We start from the raw sequence: 18,523 nt of genomic DNA on the forward strand, positions 1-18,523 counted from the left end.
TCGCGCGGCGTTTGATCATCCTCGAGTGCGCGCACCAGCACCGCGCACATAACGCGAGGATCGCAGCGAGCGTCGCGTCGCGCATCTCGTTCCCGCGGATGTCTACTGTAAACATGTTCTGCTAGAAACCGACAGAAAGAAGAACACGACAGAGGCGTCATTCAGGTAAGACCGCGCTACAGCCGCGCGTTTCTCCTCATCGCGTTTAAAACTCTAATATTACGTGATTGAACGCGAGCATGTTTATGGTTTTATAATTTTACCTAAAACATACAAACAAAAAACAGACCGTGCAGATGTATCGCTTTGTTATTAATGGTTGTCACGGAAGTCCGTTCGTTTTACTTTCATTTTTGCCTTGTTGCGTAATTGCGCGCGGGTTTGTTGTGTTTGTGAGCGTCGCCGCGCGCTCAGGACAATAACAGTGGTCACGTGTTTCTTCAGGATGCTCGAGCTGAGTTTATATAACGCTGCGATGCTGCAGAGCACTTACATAAACACCAGCTGAGAAGAGCTATAGAAGTCGAGATCTGAAATATAGAACTTAACATATAGATGAAATCTATCTATCGTCTGTCCATCAATCCATCTATAAGTCTATCTATTCATCTGTCTCCACCATCCATCCATCAATCCATCCAAGTTTACCCATCCATTATCCATCCTTCTATATGTCTATTCATCCATCCATCTATATGTCTATTTATACATCAATCCGTCCATGTCTATCCATTCATCCATCCATCTATCTGTCTGTTGATCCGATCATCCATCCATCCATCTATATTTCTATTCATCCATCCATCTATAGTCTATCCATCCATCCATCTATCAGTCTGTTGATCCATCCATCCATCTATATTTCTAATCATCCATCTATAGGTCTGTTAATCCATCCATCAATCTGTAGTCTATCCATCCATCCATCTATCAGTCTGTTGATCCATCCATCCATCTATATTTCTATTCATCCATCCATCTATAGTCTATCCATTCATCCATCTATCAGTCTGTTGATCCATTCATCCATCTATATTTCTATTCATCCATCCATCTATAGTCTATCCATTCATCCATCTATCAGTCTGTTGATCCATCCATCCATCTATATTTCTAATCATCCATCCATCCATCTGTAGTCTATCCATCCATCCATCTATCAGTGTTGATCCGATCATCCATCCATCCATAGGTCTATTGATCCATCTATCAATCCATCCATCTATATTTCTATTCATCCATCCATCTATAGTCTATCCATTCATCCATAGGTCTGTTGATCCATCCATCCATCCATCTATCAGTCTGTTGATCCATCCATCCATCTATATTTCTAATCATCCATCCATCCATCTGTAGTCTATCCATCCATCCATCTATCAGTCTGTTGATCCATCCATCCATCTATATTTCTAATCATCCATCCATCCATCTGTAGTCTATCCATCCATCTATCAGTCTGTTGATCCATCCATCCATCTATATTTCTAATCATCCATCCATCTATAGTCTATCCATCCATCCATCCATCTATCAGTCTGTTGATCCATCCATCCATCTATATTTCTAATCATCCATCCATCCATCTGTAGTCTATCCATTCATCCATCTATCAGTCTGTTGATCCATCCATCCATCTATATTTCTAATCATCCATCCATCCATCTGTAGTCTATCCATCCATCCATCTATCAGTGTTGATCCGATCATCCATCCATCCATAGGTCTATTGATCCATCTATCAATCCATCCATCTATATTTCTATTCATCCATCCATCTATAGTCTATCCATTCATCCATAGGTCTGTTGATCCATCCATCCATCCATCTATCAGTCTGTTGATCCATCCATCCATCTATATTTCTAATCATCCATCCATCCATCTATAGTCTATCCATCCATCCATCTATCAGTCTGTTGATCCATCCATCCATCTATATTTCTATTCATCCATCCATCTATAGTCTATCCATCCATCCATCTATCAATCTGTTGATCCATCCATCCATCTATATTTCTAATCATTCATCCATCTATAGGTTTTTTTTTTAATTCCATTATATCGCACACATATAAATAGTTTTTTGTTTTGTTTTAAATAGGTCAGGTTATTGTGCGCACTCTCATCTGTGCAATGCATGACCAGAAGGCGAATGCATGTCATCATGTGCTCCACCAATCACAGATTCTCTTGTGGTCTGTGCAGATGCAAACAAGCAATGCTCCATCGTTCTCCCAGAGCCTCCTCCAGCATCAGACAGAACTCTGTTGTTATCACTTCAGTTATTAACAGTGTTTGGTTTATTACATTAATGATAGCAGGAGTGATATTGACTGGGTGTGTTCATAAGAGTATTTAAAGCAACACTCGTTTCATTTTTGTAAATATGTTTTGTTGACTAATATGACAATAGTATGGTCATTTAGACTGACACTTTTCATAGAAAGCGTCACTTTTATTGTGTGTGTGTGTGTGTGTATATATATATATATATCACAAAATAGAATAAAATGTATTTATATATATATGGTTTGCTGTGCTTGTTTGCAGGGCTCCACAAGTTTCAATATGACTAATAATAATTAATAATGATTATTATTACTAAATGCAAATATAAATGACAAATATTACTATTGTAATAAAAATAACACTAGAAAATAATGAAGTATATAAGAATTAATTTCATATAAAAAAATATTGTAATAAGAATATATTGTTATTATTATTAATAATTAATGCATTTTATTTTACAGAAAACTTTTAAGTATTTTTACAGAAAACATGCAGGCTGACCCATTAACATCAAGAAGGCATTTAATAATAAATTGTTAGAAAGAGCTAAAGTTTTATCATAAAATATTATATTGTTATAATGATAAAAAAATCTGTGATAGTAATGTCATTATGTGGAAAAATCATACATTTATTGTGCATATATAATATATACATTCTTACAAAAGTAAATTAATATATACTTAAATTATCTAAAATAATATTAATATAATAATACAATTTTATAAATACAAATAAAACATGCTTCATTCAATTCGATTATTATTTTCTCTATTTGTAACTTGATGGACCCAAAGCAATATATTATTTTCCAAACAAATGAATGAATCCGTCTGAAATCAATACAAAAACACCAGCCGACTAAAACATTCCTCCATGTTTCTCTGGCCACTCTTTTTTTAGCAGGAAGATAAGAATGTTATCATTTATTGAGGCCGCGTCACTCACACCAGAGATAGTGGCGATGTCACGAGTGTGTGTAGTACACTAGACGGCACAAAGGGCTCATAGAGCTGAATGACATGATTGAGACGAACTCAGAAAGGTTTGTTTCTCTGTTGAAAGACAAGTAAAACACAATGCTCTTGAATGGGGACATCTTTAAGTGGATTTTGAGGGTCTTCTTGTACATTGACTGTACTCGAGGAGTTCACTTGGGCCTACAGAGCTCTGTTGTGCGACCATAAAGACAGATACAGCTCCTGTAGCCCGAGTGTCCGGCGTTACGGATGCATGACGTAACCCTCGTTTGGCTCGGGACTGAAGAAACTGCTAGTGGAGGGCCAGACTGTGCTCCATAACATTTGACTTAGTGGTTTGAAACATAGAAAAGCTTTGGCCTTGAAGAGTGTTTGCCATGGCATCGCAGGGCTAATGCGGTTGGTGCTGCAGTGCATTATGGGAGCTTCGGGGAGGTGAGCACCCTTGTCTGATGTAGTCTGTGTTCATAGGGATGGGCATTTCTCAAGAACATTGTATTTATTTGGGCTCATAAAAAAACACATTTTTGTTTATTTAAATGAGGTTTAACGAGAACGATGTTATTTTTTAATAATCAAGTTTTTGTCACCATTTCGGCTTATGATTACACAACAATGTTCAACAACGTTACGTTATATTTCAAGATTTTCTTTTAGTTTAAAATGTGTGTAAATGTGTGTGTGTGTGTGTGTGTGTGTGTGTGTGTGTGTATATATATATATATATATATATATATATATATATATATTAGTGCTGTCAAACGATTAATTGCGATTAATCGCATCCAAAATACACGTTTTATATATATATATATATATATATATATATATAAATATTTTATATATAAACATTACATATTTTTCTTAAATATATACATGCATGTGTTTGTATTTATATATACATAATAAATATACACAGCACACACACATATATTATGTAAACAATAACCTTTATTTTGGATGCGATTAATTGCGATTAATCATTTGACAGCACTAATATATATATTTAAAGAACAAAAGCGTTCAAGTTCAATGCATTAAATTAAAGCAAACCGTGCCAATTACAGTACAGAACATACATACATTCGAGTTTAGTGCTGCAACTAATGGTTATTTCATCGATTAATCGACTACTTGTCGATTATTTCGCCGATTAATCTGTAGGCTTTGTTCTATTATTCTACTTTTACAATTAGTTAAAATACTGAGTTACAAATAGTCTAAATGATAAACGAAACAAGAGTGTCAAACAATTATTAATATTGTACAATTGCAACATAACATCAACTCTGCGATGGATATTAATATTTTTAGTATAGTCAAAACATTATCAATCAGCACAGTAACAAGATTGACTGTTTAAGACATTAACTTGTAAGCACAAAACACAAGATACTTCTCTTTTCAATATGGATAAGGCTTTATTAGATAAATCTAAGACATATAAACTAATCTAACACATAAACGCACGCACGCACACATTCACACAAGTTGCAGGAAGATCGAAAGTTAGGGAAAGATGAGTTTAAGAGATTAAAAATGTGAAATCCCAAGTTTACAGCAATACATGAAATTGCATAGACATGAACAACCATCAATCACTTAATTAACCCTCTCATTGAGTTCTTCAATGAGGTTAAACTTTATATTAAAAGCACCAGGTCAGACTCGGAGACAGAGCGTTTGGCAAAACTTAACTCAGAACATGAAACTTTCAACAGAAAAGAAAAGAAACTAAAGTAAAACAATAGAATAAGAGTAAAGTTTGACGAGACTAGGTGGTGTTTCTTTTCATCTCTTTGACCATCGATTTAAATTACTTTTTCTAAATTTGACAATCTCTTTTCCGAATTGGAATTGTCAGTTATTGTTCTTTTGTTTTAATGTTGAAAGCTGTTCATGCTGCTAAGTTAGTGGGCTTGCTTTCGACTTGTGGTGCTAGGATTTGACTCCATTTTTTCGATAAATTATTTTATTCACAACATTAGCTCTTAAAACAGGTCTGAGCTAGATCAAGCTTTAAACGTGACGTGACTGTAGAGCCGATTGCAGATCTGGTGCAAACCTATCCACATCGCTATGATCAGATGCTTTCTGAACTGCTGCTTTCTCACCGCTGTCATTTTGGCTGTGTGTTTATTTCGTTATTGAGAGGAAAGCTTGCAGCACGTATCTACATAATCACAGTGGTGGAAATAAGACATTATGTCAAACTAATATTAGTATCGTTGTTTTGCTCTTTACTTTTAAGCAGCTAAATACTCACATTTTCGTTTCAGCTGCATCAAGAAGAACGAAGAGCAAATTAAAGCGAACGACGCAGACGTGGGGTCGAGGCACTGGAGGAGCAACAGAGGGCAAAGGTCAGACTAGAGATGCTAAGCTAAGCTATGTCATGCTAACACACATGTGAGAACACATGCTCTTGAGTAAACATTATGTAGGATACACCTGAAAAGCTTGTGATTTTGAAAATTGATTTGGCCACAACAGATGGACGTTGAGTTGGGATGACAGGAATGGATTTGCCTAAGAAATTCACAAAAAATTACTTTTCAGGTTTGCAAACTTGTACATCCTGTAAAGCTTCTTAATGTTGTTTGGCTCCATTTTCAGGAGTTTGGGGTGAATTAGGGGAATTATGGGAGATTCATCTCTTAAAAAAATATATATATACATTTATATATATTATAATTTATGTATACATTTTAATTAACATATATATATATATATATATATATATATATATATATATATATATATATATATATATATATATATATATATATATATTATATTTATTATATATGTACTATATAATTATGTTCATTATATTTTATATATATATATATATATATATATATATATATATATATATATTAGGGGTGTAACGGTTCACAAAATTCACGGTTCGGTTCGATACGATACACTGATGTCACGGTTCGGTTCGGTTCGGTTCGATACGTTTTAGATACAGCAAAATGCAAAAACATCTCAACTTTTCAGAATGCCGCAAGCGCACCGCGGGTCATGTGACAAGAACCAACCAATCAGCTTCATCCTTTCCCGTAACAACGTTGAGAGCTCAGCCAAGATGAAGGAACAGCTGATCATAGTTGTATATGGATTGCAATTTTGAAATAAATTTAGTAGCAGAGCTACTGCAAGCGATTTTTAGAGCTGCAAATCCATTTATCCTTCGCTGAAATTTCCGTGTCTCATGGAGAGAGCACGTCATTGTTGCTTAGCAAAGACAGACGCCTCATGAGCGCTTCTGCCCGAGCGCTTTGGAAAGGAGGAGAAAGACGCGCTTAGCGTTTTCCATGCGTTTTTAGGCACGATATGTGAACGGCCCCTAAGGCGCTCGCTCACTCAGCACGCGCTGAAGGCTCGTTGCAAAATGTCGAATGCATTTAACAGACCAGAAATATAAGATCCTAAAATAACCAACAGGTCTGGTGTTTGGGTTGGATTCCCTGTAAGCTATAGTGTCTAAATGCTGCAGGGATAGTTTGCTGCGTGCATGTTTCTCCTTTTTTTCGTCTTTTCCCAGATAGTACTGACGCATATATCCCAGATATTCCCGCTGGTGTTTTTTTTTTTTTTTTGTATTCCCGCTGGTGTACCCTGTCATGTTGCAGATGCGACATACCGTTGTTTTTTTATCCACCACTCTCTTGCCATCACCATTATAGCTTAAAGGGAATCCAAAGTGCACCCAAACACCAGACCTGTTGGTTATTGGAGGATCTTCTCATTTCTAGTCTGTTCAACGCATTGGCTATTTTGCAACGAGCCTTCAGCGCGTACTGAGTGAGCGAGCGCCTGCTGAGTAGCCTAACATAAACATATAAGATGGTGTTTTTTTCTTCTTCGGGAGTGTCAGGGGCGTTGCCTGTTACGTTGTTTGGGTTATTGGGCTACCTTGTTGAACGCATATCATTATATTTCTCTCTCTCTCTCTCTCTTTTTTTTTTTTTTCAAATATAATTAATTACTCCAACGAACCGTTCGGTATACGTAATGCGTACCGCGTACCGAACCGAAAGCGTCGTACCGAACGGTTCAATACGAATACGCGTATCGTTACACCCCTAATATATATATATATAATTTGTGTAAATATTTAATTTACATATTTATATATACTTTATTTATATATGATTTATATTTTATATGTACTATATATGCATAATTATATATATATATGAAAATTTATCATGCTTAAATGTATATTTTTTATTATATTATAGAATCTCTCTCTCTCTCTCTCTCTCTCTCTCTCTCTCTCTCTATATATATATATATATATATATATATATATATATATATATAACTCAAATTATAATTGGATAATTTACTACATATGATGTCAATTATGCTAATTATATATCTCAAAATTAATATTAGCAGTGTAACTATGATCATCACAAAAGTGGCCAAAACATTAACCGGTCTCGATATACAGAGATAAAAAGTATTTTGACAATTAACAATTTAAATTATTATTATTTTTTTTTTTTTTAAAGGGACCATGCACATTTTAACATTAATGTTTCCATTTCATGCAATGTACTGAATTGAGCCAATAACTAAATGTATTTTTAACACAGCGTGTCATTTATAAAGGACGATGCACAAAGACACAATGTTAACTATAAATGTTCACGTTCTTCACCAGCAACATGGAGGAATTCAAAGTCCAGACCGCCAAACACACCGTACCCAACAGTTCACCCATGCGTCCGCACAGCGAGCACCCGAAGGATCACGCGGCCAAACGCCTGTCCTCCGCCTCCAACGGCACGAGCGACGGAGGAGCGGGAGCTAAAACACCTGTGGAGATCACCGCGCTGGAGGAGTCCTTCCGCCGCTTCGCCATCCACGGAGACACACGAGCCACCGGCAGAGACATGAACGGCAAGAACTGGTCCAAACTGTGTAAAGACTGCGGCGTCATCGATGGCAAGGGCATCACCCTCACAGACGTGGACATAGTCTTCTCCAAAGTCAAGTAAGGCAGCATTTGCACCACATTTAAGACTAGAGCACAAAAATTAGGCTGTGGAAGTAAAAGTAACATTCATTTCTTGGTGTTCTTGAGATGCAAAACATGCAAATATACATGCATTTACATTTTACATTCATGCACTTTTATGCAGGAGCATTAATGCATTCAAAGCAGTATATATTTTATACATGCAGTGCATGCATTCCTGTTTTTTGCAATGCATCCTGGGATTGCATTGTCTTTGAAGCATGCATGCGATGTTGTCTGATTTTGGCCTAAACATTGTGCCTTAAAAGCTCCGTGTTATCTAGGTAGGATGTGATTATACTATCAACCAAATGAATTTTCTTGCAGACATCTGGCACAGTGTGTGGCATACACATAAACACAGATGTTGCATGCGTGTAAACAGCAAAGACGCTGTTAGATCTGATTTGGACTGTGTTCAAATGTGGTTTTAAATCACACCTGGTCATCTGACCCACTTTTACACACTCGCATTTGATTGTCCTGTTAATGCATCTCTGTTTCACAGCAGCTTCAGGGAAGACGTGAGTGAGTGACAGATTAAAATGTGTGCATTTAGTCGTCCCTTTCATGTGCATGTCAAATTACATCAGAAATCAGCTGTATCAGAGGCAGACTGCTCCAAAGGAGGGATACAATTGCATTTCTCAGCTGATCTGTGCATTATGCAATATGTGCATGTTAATAGATGAGCATGTGTCAAAATATTAAATCAGTGCAAAAGGCTTGTTTTTCCGTGTAGGAGTGTAACCGTGATAATTTCCTTTAACAGTAAAATATTTGCTTTTAATCTGTGCATGCAGTATTTTAGAAATAATAAAATACAAATGAATAAACATAAAAAACATATATATATATAATATAATTTTATTTCAGGTAGTTGCCAAGGCAAGCTTAAATTCTTAAAAAAAAAAAATGTTAATAAATAATTTTAAATGAAAGCGAATTTTATTTAAGCTTTTTAAATGATTTATTTAAATTTATTAATTATTATTATTCAATTTAAAATTTAACATATGTTTTTAAAAATAATAGACATTAAAAAAAAGCCTGAGAAATACTGTGCGGTGAAGAGGAGTGGTGCTGTGTTGATGTTTTTCTGGTTCTTCCCCCACAGCCACAGGTCATGATGGCTCATGCTGAATAACCCTGATGACTTCAGGACAGAGAGAGTCATCGCTGCTTCAGTAGGGACAGATTTTAATAACGTGCCCTTAACATCCAGTCTTCAGATGTTTAGATAGTAGTGCTGGTTTATCCAAATCCAAATCATTGTAGTACTCATGCACAGAGAATATCATCTGCCTTTTATCAAGCCCACAGTGGTGAAGAGATTCACTGACCGAGAGTAAAGATTATTCTGCCAGACAGCGTCAGAACAATGTGGCTGAGCAGAAACGAGAGGCAGACGAATGAATGCATGCAATATGTGACATGCATTTTCATTTAAAGGAAAAGTGCAACCAAAAAAAGAAGTCATTCCAAACCTGAATGCTATTTATTACACATTTTAATGCAGGTCTTTTCCTATAAAGTGAGAAAAAACACCATGAAAATATCATGACTGTAGTTCAACCAGCTCTTGTGTTATGTTAAAGCGAGCAAGCAAAAAGTAAGTTATTTTAGTAAAATGTTTTGATGCTTCTCAGCTGTTCTCTGACCTATTTGAGCCTGACTGCATGAGCCAATGTGTGTGTGTGTGTGTGTGTGTGTGTGTGTGTGTGTGCGTGTGTGTGTGCTCAGAGGCTCAGGCCAAAGATCAAGACTACAGTCATAAAGCATCAGAACTAAAGGCACACATTAAAACCCCTCCGAATGATGTTAATGATGCTTGATAAAGCTTTTTCCTCATATCTGCACATGTATTATTTCCTAATTTGATGATGCTGAGTTCAAATATATAATTTAAAAATATAATCCTGTTTTTCCCAAAACGTTTGTGAGTCGCTTTGGATAAAAGCATCTGCTAAATGAATGAATGAATGTAAATCTAAATTTAAAAAGCTTACAATTAATATATCATGAAAAAATTATAATACATAGTTTTTAAAATGTAATATATAAATTAAACACAAACAAATAAAGAAAATGAAATAGTTGCATATCACATGACCATCAGAGAGCAAAGGTCATGTGAACTCGTTACATTATTGAAATATTAACTCAAATCTCCTTGCATCTTGAAAAAAAGTGCATATAATTTGCATATATAATATTACCTAATTAGATGATGCAGAGTTCAAACATCTCATTAAAAATCCAAAGTTTTTTACAAAATTAGAATTTTAAAAAATTAGCACATTACAAACAAGCATTAATGTATATCTGCTTTAATGCACGTATTTAAATAAATGCATTCAAATGTCAATTAAAAACTTTACAAAATAAGTTTTTCCATTAAATCTGTAATTTTCTCTGGCTGTTTCAATGCAGAAAAAATAAAACATTAAATATTAATTTAACTAATCAGTGCATTCCAGCTCAGATTCAGACAGAAATCGTGACTTCATCAGCTGATTGAGTGCTCGTTAAAAGCAAAAATGCAACAATATGCGTCAAATTTTATGAAAAAGAAATGTTTTGATGCTTCTCGGCTGTTTTTTGAATGCATGAGCCAAACGGAGCCTGTTGCATCTGTTGTGATGTGTGCATGTGTTAATAAATGCATATGTAGGGTAATATTGAGCAGTGAGAGAGAACCGCGGCTGACGTTAGACAGCAGCACTGAAGGATCGCACAAACAAAACTGCTCGGCAGAGAAACCTACTTCATTATAAATCCACACAGGCGTGTTTACCCAGAGCTTGTTCCTATGAAACGGCCAGCTTTATGGCTTTTGAAGACCATGTTAAAGGCTGTTTGTATTCGTGTTACCATGCACCGTTTTTTACGGGCCGAAAGTGCATACCTGGAGTCAAGAGCAGAGGAAACTGTAGAATGAGAAGATTTCATTGTCACTCCAGTGGTGTTTGAAAAGAGCTCTCTTTTAATCAGGTGTTGCATGCATGCTCTGCTCTGTGTTTATATTTGATGCCACGGATTTATCATCCGTTTGTCATTGTTTTCTAGGAACAAATCTGCGCGCACGATTACATACAGCCAGTTCAAAGAAGCGCTGGCGGAGCTGGCCGGGAAACGCTTCAAAGATAAGAGCAGCGAGGACGCCGCGCAAGAGCTTTACAAGATGATCGAAGGGAAGTCGCCCGTTATAGCTGGAGTCACGGTAAAGCACACAGCTTCTGGCTCTACATCAATAAATGCTGATAGATTCTGTTTTCTCAAACGCTGAACTGAGGATCATGTGCTGATAAAAAAGCATATAATTAATCATACATATTTTTTATAATATATATAAGAAAACCTGTATTTTTAATATTTATATTTTTATGATTTACAATATTTAAAAAAAAAATTGTTTTTTGTGCTAAATGCATAAATATATACTGGGGTTCATATGCTGATAAAAAAAAGCATATAATTAACCATATAAAATTTAAATAATATATATGATAAAAATAAAACCTGTATTTTTAATAATTATATTTTTTATTAATATTATCTTTAATATTTCAAATATTTTATTTTTTGCTAAATATGTAAATAATACTTAAGATATTTTATTATTTACTAAATGCATAAATGTAAACTGGGATTTATGTGTTGATAAAAAAGCTTATAATTTTTTTAATAATATATGTATAATAAAAATAAAACCTGCATTTTATCTTTATATTTTTTATTAATTTTATCTTTAATATTTTATTTTTTTCACTTTTATACAATGTTACCATGAACTGAAATCAGAGAACTGCAATCATTCAAATGTTTTTTTTATTGATTAAATTATTAAAACATTAACTTAAAATGTCTGGGAAACTCTTTTCCACTTTGATAATAATCAAAAATGTTTCTTGAGCAGTAAATCATCATATTTTCATGATTTCTGAAGATCATGTGACACTGAAGACTGGAGGAATGATCCTGAGAATACAGCGGAGCATCGCAGAAATAAATGATATTTTAACAGATACTCACATAGAATACAGTTATTTTAAATTGTAAAAATATTTCCTAATTTTGCTGTATTTTTGATCAAATAAATGCAGCCTTGGTGAGCAGAAGAGACTAATTTATAAAACACAGTTGATCACAAGTCTCTTTCTGGACTCACAGAGAGCTGTGGCTTCCCCGACCGTGTCCCGTTTAACGGACACCACCAAGTTCACCGGATCGCACAAGGAGCGTTTTGACGAGACGGGCCGTGGGAAGGGCAAGGCGGGGCGAGTGGAAGTGGTGGACACGTCCGGATACGTGTCTGGATACAAGCACGCAGGATCATACGAGAAGAAAGTTCAAAAACCTCCTCATAAACCCATGTGAGATTCTCCGTCCAGCAAACGGAGTCTAGAAAGCACAAACAGATCCCGTTGTTCTGTGAATAACATTGAGTTTGTTCCTCTTCCTATAAGTGTTTTATTTCTAACTGGAACGCTGTTTACATCACCAGCTGGTACGTTCCTAACAAACACGATGATGCCACGAGAAAGACATGTGACTACAGTATGGCACGGTTGAATCTGAAATGAATCGATTGTCATGTTATGGCTTCTCTAATGATGCAGTTGAATCAGACTTGAGTAATGCAGTGCAAGTCCATAATTTGCGTTGCAACAACACACAAAAAATTTCCAATTTATGTTTTAATGCATTCAGCAGATGCTTTTATCCGAAGCAACTTGCATTGCATTTCAGAGCTAAATGTGATCAGTTCATGCATTCCCTGGGAATCAAGCCCGTGATCTTGGCATTTCTAACACCATGCTCGTAGAGCTCCTTTCACACAGCAATCCTGGTAAATTACCGTAAAATCACCAGAATTAGGTTTATTTAGAAATGCTATTTACTGGGCTTATGTTTCAGGCCTATGATAAATATATTTGTCTTGATATAAATTATGCATACCGTATTTTTCGGACTATAAGTCGCACCTGAGTATAAGTCGCATCAGTCCAAAAATATGTCATGATGAGGAAAAAGACATATATAAGTCGCAATTATTTAGAACCAAGAACCAAGAGAAAACATTACCGTCTCCAGCCACGAGAGGGCGCTCTATGTCTTCAGTGTAGACTACAGGAGAACTGAGCAGCATAGAGCGCCCTCTGGCGGCTGGAGACGGTAATGTTTTCTCTTGGGTCATTTCTCTTGGGTCATGTCAAATTAATTTTGATAAATAAGTCGCACCTGACTATAAGTCGAAGGACCAACTAAACTATGAAAAAAAAGTGCGACTTATAGTCCGTAAAAAAAAACGGTAATTTGAAGGAATAGTTCACCCAAAAATGGAAATCTTATGTAAATGTCCTCACTCTCAGGTGATCCAAGATGAGTTTGAGTTTGTTTCTTCGTCAGATCTGGAGAAATGTAGCATTGCATCACTTGCTCTGCAGTGAATGGGTGCCGTCAGAATGAGAGTCTGATCAAAAAATCCACAATAAATCCACCCACATTTGTTAAGGGCTGTTTTGGCTTGTAAACGTTGCTTAATCTGTGCAGATTTCTCTCCTGATTCAGACCAGACCATTTTTTCATGATGGACTCTTAAAACATCTTAATGCTGGATGTGTTTCATCTTTTGTCTTCTCCAGATGTTAACTGGAGTGCTGTGGATTATTGTGATGTTTTTATCAGACTCTCATTCTGACGGCACCCATTCACTGCAGAGCAAGTGATGCAATGCTACATTTCTCCAGATCTGACGAAGAAACAAACTCATCCTCATCTTGAACGTCACATTTACAGCAAATCTTATTTTTCCGGTGAATTCATTTTGGATGCATGTATGGCTTGACCTGATAGTCGTCTCATTCGCCAACATTTTACGCTAAAACTTAAAAAATCTACTGATTTCGTTGGCATTTCACATATATTTTATAATAACCGAATGCATTTTTAATGCATAAAGAATTGACTGCTGGTGCTCAAGATTGTATATCTAGGAGTTTGTTTGATGTTTTTTAAAGTTTCTATGTATTTCTAATGCTATAATGGCCTAATATGAAGCACTGCCTGTGTGTTTTAATTGTGGAATGATTAACTGTAGTATGTAAATGGAAACACCATCAGCAAAAGTTCAGGATGTTCTTGTTATATCCGTTTGCTCTGCATCACAATATCTGACCCAATGCATGAAGCGTTATACTTCAAAACAATTCATGCAGTGTTTTTGCCTACTTTACAATGTTTACAAGAGAAGTGACATGCTGTAACTAATGCTGGCATGACAGACGTCTAAATGAATACATTCCCTTTACCACAACTAGTGTTCGGATTTATTTATAAATGCACTGCCATCTGAACACACTGGACGGGATCCAGCCCTCAGGGTTCCCACACTTTCCATCAGACTTCCAGAACAGATAAATAATCACTAATGAATCATTCAAACACACTGCTTTATGGCTCGCAAACATGTTTTAATCGATGCAAGCCCAATATTTAGCTAATATAATTTAAATGGAACATTACTATTAAAATCTATATTCATTATACACATTTTTTAAAACCTTTTTTTTTTTAACGCGAGAAACTGAATTGTGAATCACTGATTCACTGAATCGACTCAAAAGAATGATTCACTCAATTCAGTTTCACTTGAACCAGTTTAATATTTTAGAGCATGGAGAAGATTGTTTAAAGAACTTTTAAGATTTTATGACTTTTCCAGATCTAGAAAACATAAATGTAAAATGCCCTAACATTTTTTACATAATTAACTGATTTGTGAACCACTGATTCACTGAATGATTCGCTCAATTCATTGTCACTTTATTTCATGGCCATTTTAATATTTTAGAGCATAGAGGAAATCTTTTAACAAAATTAAGATTTTATGACTTTCTCAGATCTAGAAAACACAAATGAAACATTTCCTAACATTTTTTTACGTGATAAATAGATTTTTGAAACACTGATTCACTGAATCAACTCAAAAGAATGATTCACCCAATTCAGTTTTACTTGAACAAGTTTAAAATTTTAGAGCATAGAGTAATTTTTTTAACCAAATTAAGATTTTATGACTTTCTCAGATCTAGAAAACATAAATGTAAAATGCAATAACATTTTTTACGTGATCAAATGAATTGTGAACCGCTGAATCAACTCAAACGAACGATTCACTCAATTCAGTTTTACTTGAGCCAGTTTAATATTTTAGACGTAGAGCAGATTTTTAAAAAGGACCTTTAAGGAGACTTTTCTAGATCTAGAAAACACAAAAATTACCTAACATTTTTTTACGTGATAAACTGATTTGTGAACCACTGATTCACTGAATCAACTCAGGAACGATTCACCCAATTCAGTTTAACCTGAGCCAGTTTGATATTTTAGACGTAGAGCAAATTTTTAAATGATTTTATGACTTTTCCAGATCTGAAAATCACATATTTTAAACGATGTGATGGTGGGAACCCTGAACTTTGTAATAGATGATATTTTCCGTGTCTATGGAGCAAAGAAGGGAGGAGTGAGAGTGTACAGACATATTCTTCTACAGAACATCTATTTTCAGAAAAGACCAGTGGTTACAGATCATAAATGTCAAGCTCTCCTGCAGAAAGTGACTCCTATTTATGAGAACAAACCATAAATAAGTATATATGTTGTTGTATTTAATATATGATTTTAATGTTTTGTGTGCTTAATGCCAAATACTGTTAACCATCCGTTTTGAGGAACAATACTGACTTATTTTTTAAACAATGTTTTTTAATGTTCTGCAGTATCCTGATATGCATGCCATACGGTGATGGTAAAACGATTTTAACGTGTCGGTGTTTTGTAGCATCGTATTGAATAAAAAAGAAAAAAAACTGCCTGGTTCTCATTTATTTCCAATGCTTATGACAAAGGTCAGTTTAAGACATTAAGACCAAAAAAATACATTTTAAGAACCAAATTGAAGCGTTTCTAAAATTAAGATGCATTCAGAAGCAAAATGACAAGATAAGAAGTCAAATTTTCTGAGAAATTCATCAAATTTATGATTAAAACAAGAACAATAACTTCATTTATATGTTTAGATATATATATATATTTTATTTTTTGTTTATTTGTTTTGTAGCACATGCAACATTTAATGCCATGACTTTATGAATTAAATACTTTCTGACTTTTTTAAGGGCTTAATCTATGGAAGAGTTGAATTAAGATTTTCTTACATGCATCCCCAAAAAAGCTGAGCTATCCACACTTAGTTTTACTATGCATAACCTCATTTGCATATAATTGAAAAAATTGAGTGTGTGAAAAAAAATCATAAATGTAATGTTTGTACTTCAAAAAAATTTTTGTCAAGTTGTTAAACCTTGTTTGATATGAATGTATTTTTGCAATTACATTCATGCATTTGAAAGATGCTTTTATCAAAAAGCAATACACCACAGAGCCGACAATATTCATAACATGCAATGCCATGCAGCTATTTTTACAGTATTTTATTATCTGAAAGGGTATAGTCCTGAACTACTGTGTGCAGGGTGTGAAGTAAAGACACTTTCTCCTCGAAAGGGGTAATAAAAATTATTATTCCACGGCAATTTCGTGTAGATATAAGGCTGAAGGTTAAACATTAGACATTAATTCACTTACACAAGAAAGGGCGTGAAATGTCACCCCCTTGTGGACAGAAGTTGAATAAAAAAAAATACCTTTTTACAATGAATAAAACAAAATATATTTGAAATTAATTGATAGAATTAATATAATGTATATAACTATATACACTTTCACACGAAGGATCATTGATTAAATGTATGATGTCAGATTCAGAAAGATTTTCTAAATACAAAAAAGAAAAGGAAAACAATTACAAACATAGATAATAGTTCCCAAACAGTAAAGCATATTAGTAATTTATTAATAAATATATAAGTGTTATGCATTAATGGCTGGGTGATATATTAAATATTAACTTTTTTTTTTTTTTTTTTGCAATTTATAGTGTTTATCTTTGGTATTATAGCATCCAACATTTTAAAAAAAAAAGTTAAAATGTTTGTATGTTTAGATTCTATTTTAACTTTTTTTTAAATCAAGAAATCAATATAATAATATTTATATAGCACTTTTTCGAAACAAATAAACGCGGTTTAAAGTGCTTTACATGCAAGAACAAGCAATTGACACTAAAATTTGAATAAAAAAATACAAATAAAACCATAAATAATTAGATAAATAACATTAAAAAAAATAAAAAAAATAAACAAACAATCATAATAAAAAGCAAATAAAACATTACAAGAAATCCAGACTAAAATGTTTCATTTTAGATATTTCTATATACAGTGTATTTATTTATATATATATATATATATATATATATATATATATATATATATATATATATATATATATATATATATATATATATATATATATTAGAATAGGATAGGCTTATGAATATTAAATACGTATTGCGACGTAGGCGCGTCTGATTCGCTGAAAACCAGACGTTGGCGAATCAGTTAGTGAATTACCCAATCAAACTTTGCTAACGGCTTAGCTTGTGAATATTAATTACGTAAACTTGTTTAAACGTTTTTCGGAGCAACAGCGACAGTTAAGCTACTACAGTGTATTTATGATTAATTTGTGGACACATAGGTGAGGAGGACTGCGCAATAAATAAATTTAATCAAAGGAAAGTTGTGGAAATGTCCTTAAACAGGTCATTAAACAAGTAAAGCGTTCAAATGTGGAAGTATGTAAAGAGATATTTGCGTGTCGTCCTCTGGCGGCAAATCAACGCCACCTCAGGCCACTCATATATAACTGATATGTAATTTGATTCTCAAAACGATGTGAATTTTCAAAGAATATCAAACATTTGGCGGCCTAATTAACCCTAAACTGTTGTTTTTCCACAAAGGGGCGCTTAAGGGCTCAGAGTACCGAAGTCTACATTGAGCTGCATTCAATTCTCAGGACGTTTGAGATGTTTATTCTCTCTCTCTAAATGTATTAATTACATTAGTTTTTTATCTGACATATTTTTTTAAATCACACGAATTCTATAAATTAATTAAAAAAAGAAAAGAAAAAAGAAAACGTACCCGTCTATATAACGACTCTGATTGGTCCGTCCAGGCCAGCGCTGAGAAAAGTAACAAACAACACGTGACATCTCGATGCTTTAAATAATTTG

The 18,523-nt window shown here is 34.3% G+C and overlaps 1 protein-coding gene across 1 annotated transcript; it reads left to right on the forward strand.

Moving 5' to 3' along the window:
• Positions 1-16,193, forward strand: LOC128030312 (tubulin polymerization-promoting protein). The gene is made up of 5 exons (XM_052617823.1): positions 1-165; positions 5,555-5,638; positions 7,957-8,289; positions 11,383-11,536; positions 12,487-16,193. Exons 3-5 carry the CDS (start codon positions 7,961-7,963, stop codon positions 12,691-12,693), a joined length of 690 nt encoding a protein of 229 aa, XP_052473783.1. The 5' UTR covers positions 1-165; positions 5,555-5,638; positions 7,957-7,960; the 3' UTR covers positions 12,694-16,193.
• The last annotated feature ends 2,330 nt before the right edge of the window (positions 16,194-18,523 follow it).

Source organism: Carassius gibelio, chromosome A16 (assembly GCF_023724105.1).
Source record: "Carassius gibelio isolate Cgi1373 ecotype wild population from Czech Republic chromosome A16, carGib1.2-hapl.c, whole genome shotgun sequence".
NCBI classification, from domain to species: Eukaryota; Metazoa; Chordata; class Actinopteri; order Cypriniformes; family Cyprinidae; genus Carassius; species Carassius gibelio.

What these genes read in the sequence shown, in the direction of transcription:
- LOC128030312 (XM_052617823.1), top strand. Translation starts at nt 7,961, where the DNA reads ATGGAGGAATTCAAAGTCCAGACCGCCAAACACACCGTACCCAACAGT. An exon ending in ATAGTCTTCTCCAAAGTCAA is followed by an intron (nt 8,290 to 11,382) that starts GTAAGGCAGCAT and finishes ATTGTTTTCTAG; the next exon opens with GAACAAATCTGCGCGCACGA. An exon ending in CCGTTATAGCTGGAGTCACG is followed by an intron (nt 11,537 to 12,486) that starts GTAAAGCACACA and finishes CTGGACTCACAG; the next exon opens with AGAGCTGTGGCTTCCCCGAC.